Source organism: Triturus cristatus, chromosome 7 (genome assembly GCF_964204655.1).
Source record: "Triturus cristatus chromosome 7, aTriCri1.1, whole genome shotgun sequence".
Taxonomy (NCBI): Eukaryota; Metazoa; Chordata; class Amphibia; order Caudata; family Salamandridae; genus Triturus; species Triturus cristatus.
The window spans coordinates 138,390,506-138,404,857 of NC_140590.1; the positions used below are offsets into that span (position 1 = coordinate 138,390,506).

Genomic DNA, 14,352 nt, shown 5'->3' on the forward strand with positions numbered 1-14,352 from the left:
TCTATGACAGCTGCTGTGAGTTGTCAGGTTATCAATCATATTTGAGCTTTGTTACTAGACCCTCTCATAGGTTCGTTTTAACTAGACTGCGCTTTGGAATTGTTCACCATTTGGTGGCGTTTCCTAATATTAAAAAATACCCAATTGGTCCTTGCCCTTGTGATGGAACTACAACTCAAAGTACAATGCACTTTCTATTGTTCTGCCCACTATATGGTAACTACCGTATTGCTTTCTTAAAACCCTTGTATAAGAAACTCGGTGTTAGAACAGTTAAGGATGTCATGAAATTGATATTTAACCCCTCTCCCGATGTTTGTTTCTTTACAGCCACATTCCTTTTAAAAGCTATTAAGGCTAGGCCTAGTATTATCATTTTTTAATATCGTTATTGCTGTTTTTATGTATTACCTGTTTTAACTCCATTGATGAAGTTTTTATGAATTATTCTCGCTATTAGTCTATGTGTATCATTGATGTTTTATGTATGATCTGCTTTTATGGACTTTGTTGTCAAGCTCCGAATAAAGCTTTATGAATTGAATTGAATTGGTGAGAGTCCAGCCACCTTGCTATTAGGGAGAGCCATCAGAACAAAATACCTCAGTGGACCACACAGATCGATCAGTGAATACTGACAAGGTTTGAGTCACCTTTGTGACTCGAAAAGGAAAATAAAAACATATGCAGATCAGCGTCGCCATGCCCAGGAGATAGTATTTGCCAAAGGAGACTGGGTACTGGTTAAGCAGAGACAAAGACAGAAAATAGGCACTCCTTTTGCTGCTGATCCTTTATAGGTTGTGGCGTGTAAGGGACATATGGTAACAGCACATTGTTCTGGACAATCCATCACTCGGGACACATCAAATTTTAAACACCTACCGCAACACTTGTCGAGTCCTGAAACCATATGTGAGGTGACCCCTGCCAACAGGTCCAGCTCAAGTGCCAGAGCCTATATCGCTGTTGCCTGTTCAGGGTGGACCTCGATCACCTTATATCACCCGAGCCGGCAGACGAGTGCAAGTGCCTCACTGACTAATCAAGGAAATGGGGTTTTAGTGATGTCTGGCACTTTTTATATAATAAAGGGGGAGTTGTAGCATATTGATGTCATGTGCACTAGGACCTTTGTGGTTCTTGGCAGACTCAGAAGAGGAAATATATAATATGCGGGAAGGTGTTAGGGTGTGGATAATGTGAAGTTTGATGCATTGCGCAGTCTGTGAGTGTATGCTGAAAATTCATATTTTAATGAAAGATAAACATTTATTCTTTCCATGAAATCAAATAAAAATGAATTTTTGATAAAAATCGACTTGCGTGACATTGAGTAAATTCCTTGTACCCCTTTTGAATTGGTTTTCTAAAAAGATATCAGTATTGGCAATTCTGTAGTTGTTATTTTGAAAAATAAAGTCATGCTTGATAGCAGCTCCTGTGTGGCGTAATTTATCTGCATGATCCTGGGCCCGGGGAAGAAGCTACAACCAGGAGATGGAATGCGTTTGCCAGAGCATTCTGACAAGGAGATGGAATATGTGCAGCCGAGCGGGAATGTGTGAGGCAGAGCATTCTGACCAGGAGATGGAATGTGTGCGGCACAGTGGACTGACCAGGACATGTAGTGTTTTTGGCATTGTGTTCTGAACAGGAGATGGATTGTGTGCTGTGGAGCATTCTGACCGTGATATGGAATGTAGTTTTATCTTTTGCAGATGCCCCTTGGTAAATTTGCCAGTCTCTCCAAATAAAACCCCATTTGTGATTAATGCTCCCGTCCCACAGTACACGTTATTCCTCAGATTTTGCTTTTGGGCAAATTAACAAACTTATATACATGCCATTCCATGACTTGACAACAAAATACAAAGTGTAAAAAAATCGAGCAATGGGCAACGTTACTAAAAAAATGGGTAAATATTTCACAGAATGTAATTTTGAAAGATATTCTCCAAAGCAAGCAGATGAAAAGTGTGTACAATCTTTAAACCTTGGATAGCACCGGGTGTACAGCTCTCCAGCTGCCCCTGCCTCTGTATTTGCCTGAGATGCAGTACTGCTATCTCAGTGACTGAATGGCATTGCCCTCCTGCAGACTAGTGCAGAGCCTGTGACATGCTTCCCTTCTGAGAAGAGGCAGGGGAAGCTACAACACTGGTGGAAGCCGCAGAAGTCCTTGTGTTGTTGCTGTCCTGAAGAAGATAGGACGCTACTGAGGCAGTGGGGGAAGAGAGGGCCACAGGGGCCTTGCCAGCAATCACAACAAAACCTGACTGAGCCTTCGAGCCCACCTCATGAGGTGAGACATTCCCCAGCTTCTGGTTATTTGGTAGCGGGGTGGCCCTGGAGGCGTAAGTAACGGCTAGTTGCTCCAGCCGTCTCTTCTTGAAATAGGCTTGGGTTGTGGCATGCAATGGCTGCAGGATTCGTGGAACAGGCTTTCCTGGGTGCAGGAAGAAATCATAGTTTTCACAGTCGGAAGAGTCATAGAAGGCCCTTTTCTCTGCTTTCTTATCTTCAGGTGGCCAAGCATAAGGGAAAGGTAGAGTGAAGTCCTCTGTCAACACACGAATGGCGAAGTCTGCATCCTTGCCAAATTCCTTGTAAGCCCTCTGGATGGTGCGGAAATGCTCATCCCACTTCTTGGCATCGCCATCATAGATGTCTGGGAAGGACACCGAGCCTCCAAAGTTTTGAAAGAGTACCGGAGTGTTTGGCAATCTTTGCGCTGGCGAGCCTTCCATAAAGTTGTAGACATAGGTAGGGGTGCTGCCGGAATTTGCTATAACAAGCTGGTTCCTGATTGGCATAGAGAAAGGGGAGGCCAACGACCCAGGAACCTCCAGTGGGGTGATGAAGCAATCCTGTCCACAGGAGATCAGCAACTCATGGTGACCTTCCACAGTTGTAGAGCTACTGGGCTGAGAGGACAGTGACAGACTGGGTTCTTGCTTAGATGGCGCAGCTCGAGAGGTGGAGACCAAGGTACGGATAGAAGTCACCTTCCCTCCATCACCTATTGGATCAAAATTGAAAGAATATAGTAAGTTATGGACCAAAGGTTGATCTTGTACTCCAACTTCATCCCTCTGAGTTATTATCTAACTCTCTCTTACCCCTGTCTGAGCCCATAGGTAGTGCAGTTGTGGGAAGCCTCTCTTGCAGACTTCTATACATGCAAACAAGTATCTTGGCACATGCTAAAGCTTCATAAGACCTCTGAATGCCCAGCTCTGCCCTGTGCTTGGGCTAGCCTCCTATGAACTTACTGAACTTAAGCCAGCTCATATTTCACCACACATTCTGGAATGGAATAGTTGTACAGTATATTTTAGCAAGAAATAAGAAAACAAAATGTGTATTACAACTAGACTGCTGATGAAGCTTGGTCTGACACCTGGCATCGTTAGGTTTAACAATTGTTCTTCTAAACAGTTCATATATAGGGGCCGTATGATGAAGCATTATGATTTTCTGAGCCCACCCTTTAAGTTTTAACACAAGATAGGGGTGTGTTCTGGGAGTCGATAGGGGTGTGTTCAGGGAGTGGGTGAGGGATATGGATGTAACTTCAGAAACGTAATTTTGTAGTAGGTTGTACATCAAGACTTACACTTGCAACCCCCTTACCTTGCAATTCTTACAGATGACAAATCCGTGTTGAAATGTGAATAGTAGCTTTATTCAGTAAAACCCAGCAGAAGTGAGGAGGACAGTCTGGACACTCCTCTTCCAGCGTCGGTCGGCCAGCAAGTGATCTCACCGGATTCCATAGTTACAGAATGTACTAGTTGGAACCCAATGAGGTCATCTTGCTTCAAGCACAAACACAACACTTCCCCTTTCTCATACAAATTTCAATACATGTATAACAATAAAGCTTGAATAACACTATGTGAATAAATCTGTATGTGATAACACGCTCATTCACGAAGAACAAATATGTGCAATGTAATCCTTTAAATACAGCGGTTTTACACAAACACGACCAGCTCTGGTAACATCATAATTAGGAATGGTACACTCTTCAGACAAGGCGTTTGATAAGGCGTTTGTGTCATCAACGCTCTCTTCCCCTTCCATAGCAGAAGAAGAGTGTTCAGGATTACATGAATGTACATTGTGGGTGATAATTTCAGTAGTGCTAAAGCTTAAGTAAACTTTGATTGGACAACATGCTTCAAAACCACAGTCACTTTCTGCACCAGTACGGTGGCTCATTAAGTCTACACATCATTCTTGCTATTCTATAAAAAATTCCAGGCAGTACTACCGTGTTAATTGCATAGGACATAGCCCTGTGTGAAGCTTCTCACTCGCTTCAAAGATCGCACTCCTTCTAACTTGTATTTCCTGCAAGAGGTCAGGCAGTGCTAGGAATTACCTAATTCGGTACCTACATAATCATTTGCTCCCTGCACAACCACCTACATTGGTAAATTCACTCTATACAACACAGAGATTCTACACCATCTACACCTCAGATTACAACATTGTTTCCTACAGCAAGCCACTACACCTTCACCCAAACCCTATAATATAACCACCTTACACTTACCATATCACCTACGCCCTACACCTAAATTACCACCTCAGATACTAAACACAATTAATACCATAAGGAAGAGAGGTTTTGTCTTTCCCCCCTTTTCCATGATTCAGAGGGTTCTGAGAAAGGTGAGCTCTGAAGCCAGCAGCATCATTCTGGTGACTCCTTTTTGAAGATCACAAGTTTAGTACCCAGTGATAATGGAGCTACCAGTCGCCATACCTCGGTTGGTCCCGGGATTCTTGGGTGTACTGTTAGGTTCGAACGGAGAGGAGTATCCTGTAATTGTACAAGGGAGAATGAACATTCTTGTCTGGAAGATTTCAGGAGTACTACCTGATATTCATGCCTTTCGAGAGAAGATAAAGGTTGCTGGATGAATTGTGGGCCCCGGTAACAAAAAAGATATAGAGGAGCGTGGAAGAAATGGTGAGGTTGGTGCATGTAGAGGGGTCTCGATCTAGTGGAAGCTTCTGTAGCTGAGGTGGCAAATTACTTAGCAGATTTGTATAACTCAGGCTTCACTTATAGGACCATTAACTGTTATAGATCTGCCATTTCCGCAGGATATGCTTGGTTAATAAATTTGCATTTGTGAGTGATCCTCTTATTAGAAGAGTGATAAAGGGTATGATGTTAAAGAGACCTCCCAGGGCTTGATATGAGATGCTTTGGGATGTCAACTTGATTTTCTAGCTGTTTATCTCATGGCCAGGCAATAATTACCTCACCTACTTTCCATAAAGGTAGCAACATTACTTTGTTTAATTTTGTTCAGAAGGGTTTCAGATGTGAAAGCTCTGGAAATATTTAACAGATTTTATTCCACTGGGCGTGGGCATATCAACGTTTGAAAAGAACAAAGACTATGTCTGAATCTGTTTTTTATCCCTTTTTACATAATTGTGAAAAGTTGTGTATGGTGAGAGAAAGATTCTGGAGTTTAGGGCGCATGGTGTAGATCAGTTACTGTTGTTGTATGTCAAACCATACCAAGCAGTATCAACTGCTACTTTAGCGAGATGGGTACGTATGGTTATGAATGAAGCAGGTGTGGACCTTTCCAGGTTTGGTGCCCATTCTTCGAGGGGCCCAATGGCCATTAAGTTCTTTTAGGCTGGTGGATCTTTACCTGAGGTCTTAAAGTCAGCATATTGGTCAAATGCACAACCCTTTGCAAATTCTATCTAAGACCTGTGGAGCATGTAAGTTGTGTGGCACTGGATGGCTTTAAACATGCAGAAAGGTAGCCTTCGGTCTTGAAATGAAATGGTGATTCTCAAATTAACATGCATTGAGAATCTTGACAATGGAGGTTAACATTATTTCACCCTCCTCACCCTTGAGGAGAGGGTGTTAATAATTGGTCTGTATGATAGATTTGAAGAAATGTTATATAATAGTTAAGGTTACATTGAATATTTGAGGTTTCTGTGTAGATTCTTTTTATGGTCATATGTTAATTTGGAGTTCTATGGTTTCTTTCAGACAAGGCTTTGTAAAGTTCATCAGCGGAAGAGGAGGTTTTTTTCCAGATTCACAGGTGACCCAAATGTTAGAGAGAGGGGCCTTGATTCGGGTTACAGTCCAGGAAAGATCAGAGGGGTTTCTAAGAACAATGCTCCTTGTAAAGAAAAAGGACAAGGGATGGGGTCCTGTTATAATTTAAGAGGGTTGAATAAGTTCCTCATCTAGAGGCATTTCAAGATGGAGGGGATCCACATGTTGAGGAACATTTTACAGTCAGAGGATTGGGTAGTGAAGTTAGACCTCAAGGGCGCATACTTTATGATACCCATAGATAGGGACAGTCAGAAGTTCCTGCGTTTCAGCTGGAGAGGTGTTCCTTTGTCCCCCCTTCGGGCTGTTCTCAGCTTCTTGGTGTTTCACCAAGGTGCTGCATCCTGAAGTGGTTTTTCTCAGACAGAGAGGAGTGCACCTTATTATTTATTTGGACGACATTCTGATAATGTCCCAGGACACCTAGAACTTCGAGCACATTTGGTTTTGACGATCGAGTTACTGGAGAGCCTAGGCTTAATAGTGAATAAAGAAAAGTCAGTCATGGTTCCTGCTCAGAATCTGGAATTTTTAGGTTTTCAGGTAGATACCATTTTATCTCAATTGATTCTACATCAGAAGGTGACGAAAATAAAAGAGGTCAGTGTTACTGAAAGAGATGATGTTCCTAAAAGATCTTGCGAGAGATTTGGGACTTCTCTCATCCTTCATTCAGGTGATTTCACCTGGCCCCCTACACTACAGGGGCCTCCAGAGGTTCAAGGCGTGGGGTTAAAGAAAGGCTTATGGTATGGGGACTCCCTTGTCATTTCAGTGGACGCACAAGAGGACTGACACTGGAGGTCGAGGACTCTTGAGGCTTGGAACAGCAAGACTATTTTTGGAAATGTGCCGGAACTAGCCTTAAAATCAGATGCCAGCAATTTGGGCCAGGGAGCACTTTAAACGATTTGGAAACAGGTGGAAGATGGTGAAGGGAGGAACAGGAACTCCTTAAAATTTGCTTAGAGATGTTGCAGGTTTGAATACTTTGAAGAGCTTCAGGAAGTTATTGGCAAACTCTTTCACTTTGATTCTGCTATACAATTTCACAGCAGTCTCATATCTAAACTGTTTGGGCGGTGTGAGGTCAAAAGCTCTGGCGGAAGGGGTGAGGCAAATTTGGTCGTTTTTGTTGGGATCAAAAGATTGCAATGAGAGGGGAGTTTGTTCCAGGCCTTTAGAATGTAAGAGCAAATTGGAATTCCAGATCTCTCCAGGATTCTAGTCAGTGGAAGTTAAATCCAGTTGTATTCAGTCTGATTCAGGAGTTATGGGTCCCAATTCAAATAGATCTGTTTGTGAGCAGGCTGACCTTCCAGGTTCTCAGGTACTTCAGTTGGAGGCGAGATCCAGAGGCAGCAGTAGTTGTGATCTAGAGCCTGAAGGTCTAGACCTTCCCCCATGGGATACTGAGTTTCTCCCTCTCTGGGGATAGAAGTTTGAATTGGGACGGTACCCTCTGCCATAGCTACCATAGTTTCTTGGTACTTGTGTATAAAATTGGGACTTGTAGGTTCTACGGCTGGCAACCAGTTCCCTCCTGTCCGCCCATCCAAAAACAGCCCAGGTGCCAAAGACTCTTTGCATGTTAGTTGGTGTCTTGCTGAAAGCAGTAGAAGCAGAAACATATTTCCCTAAGGACATTCCGAAACTTTCCCCAACAGGAGTCCTTTGGGATCCTCCATGTCCTCTCTAGTGGATAGGTCAGCTAATTTACGATTCATAAGCATAAGTACTGTCTTCTGCCTCTCTGTTATTAAACTTGCATTGGCGTTACCCAGCATGCTGATGGTATGTTGTGCCCAACCCCTCAAAAGATCGTGAATAACTTTCCCACTCTTGGCCCTGGCCTCGTCGGCTGTATCCAGAATGCGGTTAAGCATACCCAGAATGTCAAGGACCTTGTCCTGACACTGTTTAAGGCATTTTTCAATTCCCTTTTTAGGGTCCTTCTGTTAAAGATGGCAGGAATTGCTGTTAGCATGAGCTACAAGCCATTTTGTTCCAGGCAGCCATTTTAGTTAGCCATGTGCTTTCTCCCTCTTCCAGAGTCTTGCACATGCTCAGAAAGGCCTCCTAGTATAGAACTGTCAGGCTATTCTTACTGATATAAGCAGTTTAGTCTCCCCTCCCACTTTGTTGAGCAAGCAAATTTTGTATACCCATAATAGTCAATAAGCATGCTTGTATGTGCCAGGACCTCCCCTTGGTTTTATGCTGACTATGTAACCTATGCATATATAAGGCTCCTGTTCTCTGTACTTCTTAGAATGTCTCCTACAGTGGCCTGAGGGTACTGTGTGACGCAGTCTCCCTCATGTGAGGTTAATAAAAATGTTTTCTTGATATTACAGCTTCCGTGCCAATCTCTTCTTTGTTGGTTTAAAGGACCAGGTCTATCAGTGAACCCCTTAGAAGGTTTTTATTTCTTAACTTCCCGAATGTAAACAAACATTTTATCAGTTCCAGGTCCAAGTTATGGGTTCTACAGATCTTATCTTCAGTAGAGGGTCTTGAGCATTCTGCCCAAAGGAAATTACAGGTCTACTTATTCAGAGAATTTCTGACCCAATACTTTAAGTACTTAGCAATGTGGTTCATCGGCCACCATTCCACACTGCTCAGATGCTTTATCATGGTTGGATTCAACATCTCTGCCCTGAAGGGGTCTTTCACCTTATTGGAGGTAGAAGCCTGCTCCAGGTCATCATCCAGGCTACCCAACAGATCACAGCTGCCTTGCGAGTCAAAAACATATTAGTTCCATTCCATGTCATCATAGTCCGTATTATCCTCAGTGGAGTTTAAAGTGCCCCACAAATATTTTGTGCTATGACGCCACTCTTTCCAATCATGCCGCTAAGGGCAACCTTTTGTCTGTGCCCCGTCAAGATGGCCCCTTCCTTTTGTGCTGCTAGGAGCATCACTCTCTATTGTAGCGCAAATCTACCTGCACCGTAGGCGTGGCTTAACGCCTTCTCAGTATGCTTCCTCTTGTGAGAAACCTTTCCCCCTCCACGGGGTTCAGAGGTAGAAGAGGATTACCGATCTGAGAGGGGGACACATTCTCCTCTGCAGGGTCATCCGTCTTCCTCTTCGCCAGTGCAGTGTCCACCGCCTCCTCACAGAAGACCTAAGTACCTCATCCAAAGTTGTTCTTTATGGATTCCCCTATGAAATCTGCTACAGGACGGCCTGAGGATTAGAGCCCTCCATATTATTATTTATTCATACTACTTAATTTAGTTTAGTTTGCCGAAACACAAAAATGCCCGGGACTCAAAGAATCAGGTACAGCTTGCAGCAAAATATTACTAAAGAGCTAAAGAAGCTATTTTAACTGCGGGCTGTAAATGATAGTAGAGAGGTCTTAACCCTCTCAGCCGGCACAGAAATGATAACACCCAATTCTATTGTGTTACTAAAAAACAATGCTGCTGTAAAATGCCACCTGAAAACAGCAGGGAAGCTCTGGTATAGAAAATGCACCTAAATGTACTTGCATCCCTTCCTACCCTCGTACGCTGCCGGGCCGCGACATTCAAAACCGCAATTGTAGTGGTCTCCAGGCAACGCACAGACTAGCGCATCACCTGGCTATAAAACAAAGGGAAGACATCGGCCCTGGCAGGCACCCAAAACTCATCACTGTCAGAAGGCAACCACCGCGGCAGCCATCAAAAGCTCATCACTGTCAGAAGACATTTGACAGACGAAAACAAGACTCTGCGATAAAACTTGCTGTCACTTCTGCAAACCAAATTGACCGCAACCCACGGCCTATCACAGCGCTGACCTTGTGATCCAACCTCAACTGTGACAAAGCGTCACACATCAATAAGACAACCTAAACAGCGACTAAAAAACTCAAAATGAATGTGGAGTAATGAAGCTACCGCCTCGGTATCCAAAAACTCACCACTGTCAGAAGGCATCTGACAGACGAAAACAAGACACAGACCGCAGCCCCAGCAGCATTGAGGAAGCTGCCAGCATCTAGAAACTTGCCTGGCATTGATCTCGAGACACGACGTTGCCAGGCTGCCCCTAAAGAGGGAAAAAAGGAACTTCAGGCAGAAACTCCCCTTTAATGGAAGACACAAGAGCAGTGCAAAGGCCTCTATGACTGCGCCGGTCTCCCGATACATTTAATTTGACGGAGGCTACAGCAATAAGAGGGGCACTTCGAAGAATACCTTTGACTCCCAACGCAGTGGCTGTGGCCGCAAAGGGCCGCAAGTTGTGAAAAAAACCTCATGAGGGCCTTTTGGTCAGGGCACAGCGCTCAAGGACCAAAGGGCAATCTGGTAAGAAAATGTACTCACACTGTAAGTAAAAGAAGCAAATTAAACTACTAAATGGAAATGCATAACCAAAAATCAATACTTACCTAGCCCAACCATTAATTGGAGGGGCACAATAGGAAAACACACACTCACAAGCATAGAGCTATAGGAGAAAATATAATAAAAGGCACAAGCAAGCACTTATCTTGTCACGGAGCTGCGAATAAAAGAGGAGGATGTCTGCGTGCACTGGATATTTATGTGTAATAAACATTCTAAATGATTTGTGATGTGTTGATGTTCTTTATGTATCTTGGGGCAGCAATAGAGGATTTTTGCATAATGTTAGTCTCCTTTGTCTTTAATAAAATCCAGATTCTCTATGCATGTTAATTTGAGAATTGCCATTCCTACGCTACCTCCTACAGCCTATTCCCTACACCTAGATTTGATACCCCATCTAATTACAATGAACCACCACCTACATCCTGTACAGCTGTCAAGTGTGTAGTGGCCACGCAACAAGGTGAGCGCTTAAACCCCTTTATTTAGGATACTTGACTCTGCCTTCTCACCGCCACTCTTTACCTTGTCTTCACTCTCTCCTCATTGGTCTTTCCGTCACATTCCATCTTCTAAATTGCAACCATAACATTCTATACCACCACATAGACCCTACATCATCCATACCTCCTACTCCACAACTAGCACCAACCCTATGCCACAATCTAAAGCCTGCAGTACCAACTATATCCCACTGCACTATCATCTACAATCTACATCATCACCAACACTCTATACCACCAATTACATTGTAGACCATGTTTACATCCCAAGCAAGTACAGTCTCTGCCCTCCCCCCCCCCCCCCCACATCAGCTTGAATACCAGATTAAAATTTCATCAGACAGTCAAACTTACTTCAGCAGGGTTGGGGAACAGCCAAAAGGGCTATGGGATCTGGTGTTGATTTTGCACTGTCTGCAATGCCTTGGTATGTGCACAGATTGTAATGCTTAGAGCTAGGTCTGGAAGGGGAAAATGTTCCTTTTGGATAATAGAATGTTGTGCTTTGTGTATTCTACCAGTTGGTAAGACACTCACCAGACTTCTCCCTCTTACGCTTTATGTGTGTGGCCCTAATTAATCACTTTCACAATTAACCTCATCGCTGTTGTCAGCATTTAATAGTTTGAACATTGAAAGGAATGCCCACCCACTTCCTTGAGATACCACTAAAAGATGATGGTTGTGATAGGAGATTCTCATGGCATGAGTAAAATTCAAAAATGGCAGCACAGACCAGTTCCAGGAGCAAGTAAAGGGCAACAAAGGAACAACTTGTATTGTTTGCAATCATTTTGATGCTAATGTCTCTGCCTCCTTCCTGCTATCTGTCATATGAGCCACAGATTTCTAAATACCCATTTGAGTGATGTGTTATCCCATGTTCCATTGATGTTCCGCTACATGTTCCAGTGGTAACCTAGTGCTGTCTCATGTATGTACCATGTTAAACCTCTGGTGAAATTGATTACCCTATCTGTTGTCTCCAGGGTAGGAGGGAGGAGCATTTACTTCAGTAATTCTAATGCTTCTTCACTGATCATTGCAGGATTTTCTCCTTGAAGGCCTTTGAGCGCCCGTGCTGGGCTCTTGTTACTCAATTTGTCCTCTACCTAAGCACTGCCTTCAGAGTCGGGTCTTTCTACCTCCTTCCCCAGAAAAAAACTGTAACGCTATCCCTTTTGGTTTGAGAGCAGTTAGCGCTTAGAACACCCAATCCTGGGCATGCCATGTGCCATGCCAAGTGATGACTTGGCGGACATACCTTGAAGCGGGTTGTGAGGTGTCTGAGGATTCCCATCTATGGCTGAAGACATTTTCCAGCTTGTTTCCTGACTCTGGTCAGATCTACATGTTGTCGTTACCTTAGGAACTGTAAGAATTCTTCCATATTCTATGACCTCACAATCCAGGCTACTTTGTGACCGTTCACACTGATGTCACTAGAAGACTGAGAATTGAGCTATCTTGGCTTGGCATGCCTGTGTTGTGTCTTTCTTTTATTACTATTCTTAATTGCATGTTAGTATTCCACGAATTACATCATTGATGACACGTGGAATCCCCAGGTGTCATCAATGATCAGTTGGAGACTTCTAGCCGAGTACAACTGTGCGCGTTGTGAATGCTGCAAAAGCTTTTTTGCTGATTACTTAATAAATCCCTGATGAACCACAACATTCCTGGTGATTCTTACATAACAGCCATGCCTGCAGGCAGCAGGAACCTATCTGTCTTTAATAAGTGATGTAGTTCTGAGGAATTCTCATGTATGCACCTGTCTTTTCTGAATGTTACTCCTAACTCACATTTCAGGTGACACCTCTCTCAGAGTTTCCTGGAAATATTCTCCTCTTAATAATTGAATTTACAATTAGCTACTATTTCACTGTACAGTTCAAAATGGCCAAGCATTTCTTTGAAATAAGTTGGAAATATGCTACACAAGGCAGTTGATGCAAAAGTGCTTGTGAAGTTGGCAGTTTTTGTCCATTCAGAAGGTGTCGTTTTCCCTACACCTACAATATTTTTGGGGGTGTTACCTCCTTACCTCCTCACCTCCACTCTGAAACTGCACTTACTGTTGCCCTTGCCAGGAATTATTCTTTGGAGGTTTCCAGGCTTGAAAAATCTCTGTTAAGTGTTTAAAGCTATTCACAAATTTACAAACTGGTGGGTGTTGAATAGCATTTGCTGTTGTTCTCACCCAAAGGTGCCCACAAACCTTACCATAATTGTGGATTTGCAAAAGCAGAAATTCTGTTATACAAGGGTCATTTCTCTGTTGTCAATTCCCACGTGTTTCTTATGCAGTGGGTTAGCTGTGTGATTTTTCTCACCAACAGGTCTTGGAAGTCATCTTTCATGATCTTTCTAATGGATAGGAATGTTCCATGGCAACTTTGTTGCTTGTCTAAGCCCTTACAGACAGACACATAGCTGCCAAGTTTCCAGTTTGCTTATGTGTGATATTTCCAGTTATTGGTTTGCTTATGTGTGACATTTTAAGGCCATATGTGTGACACCCTGAGTGACACTTTATCGTGAATTAAATAAAGCAGTTATAACCATGAAATAAGATAAATATTGGGAAATTCTCACTTTGTGCATTAAAGTAGTTTAGAAATCGCCTTAAAATAGATCAGAAAGCTCAGGGATCTTCTGTGGAAAGCAGGAAGAGCTTGCAGTCATCCTTCCCTCCTTTGTGTTCCTAGCTTGATTTGCACTGTAAGACTAGTGATATCACTCTCAGCCCTCAAGCACCAGCACACATGGCTCATCTATCACCTCCGCCCGAGTAATATTGCGCTCTTGTGTTTACAGATCTGTGTGCTGCATATACTGTTTACACACTGTGCTAGTGCAGAATTTCCCAAAGTCCTGCACCAGTTCCTCTCCCGCGAGGCTACAGCAAATTTTGGGCGCAGTTCTATTTAAACTGCACCCAGCTCCGACCACATGCTTTGCCTCGTGGTTGCAGAGACATTGAGACCTCCAAGACGTTTAAGAGGGCAGCGAGTGCTTAACAAAGACATTTCTGCTATCCATTTTAAAAAAAAATATCTTTATTGGTTTTCTGTTTCATTTTTGTTTTCCTTGCTGTAGTTATTCTCCTTCACATTACATTTTGCATAACAACATAGAATAGTCAAAGCAACATGCAGGTTTGCGTGATGCAATCATATGACATCAATGTGCAGATTAGTGTTATACATTGCAGATGCATGATCAATGTACATCATAGTTCTCACATGCAGCTTCAGCAAATGGTAACCCGCGCAATGCCGTGATCGCCTGCTCACATTCCTGTAGCACTGTTGTCAGTGTACAATTGAAATCACTAGCTCCATGCATCAGCATGGTTGGTTCTAAACAATAGGAT

At 43.2% G+C, this 14,352-nt stretch overlaps 1 protein-coding gene across 1 annotated transcript in view; it reads right to left on the reverse strand.

Moving 5' to 3' along the window:
* Nucleotides 1-2,102: 2,102 nt before the first annotated feature.
* The window catches only part of C7H8orf90 (chromosome 7 C8orf90 homolog), a 51,130-nt gene continuing 38,880 nt past the window's right edge, over nt 2,103-14,352 (reverse strand). Inside the window, exons 3-5 of the mRNA XM_085614818.1 lie at nt 7,896-8,070; nt 4,778-4,834; nt 2,103-3,022 (exon numbers count right to left, since the gene is read on the reverse strand). Of these exons, the coding sequence (XP_085470944.1) occupies nt 2,103-3,022; nt 4,778-4,834; nt 7,896-8,070 (1,152 nt within the window). The remainder of the gene's footprint in view (nt 3,023-4,777; nt 4,835-7,895; nt 8,071-14,352) is intronic.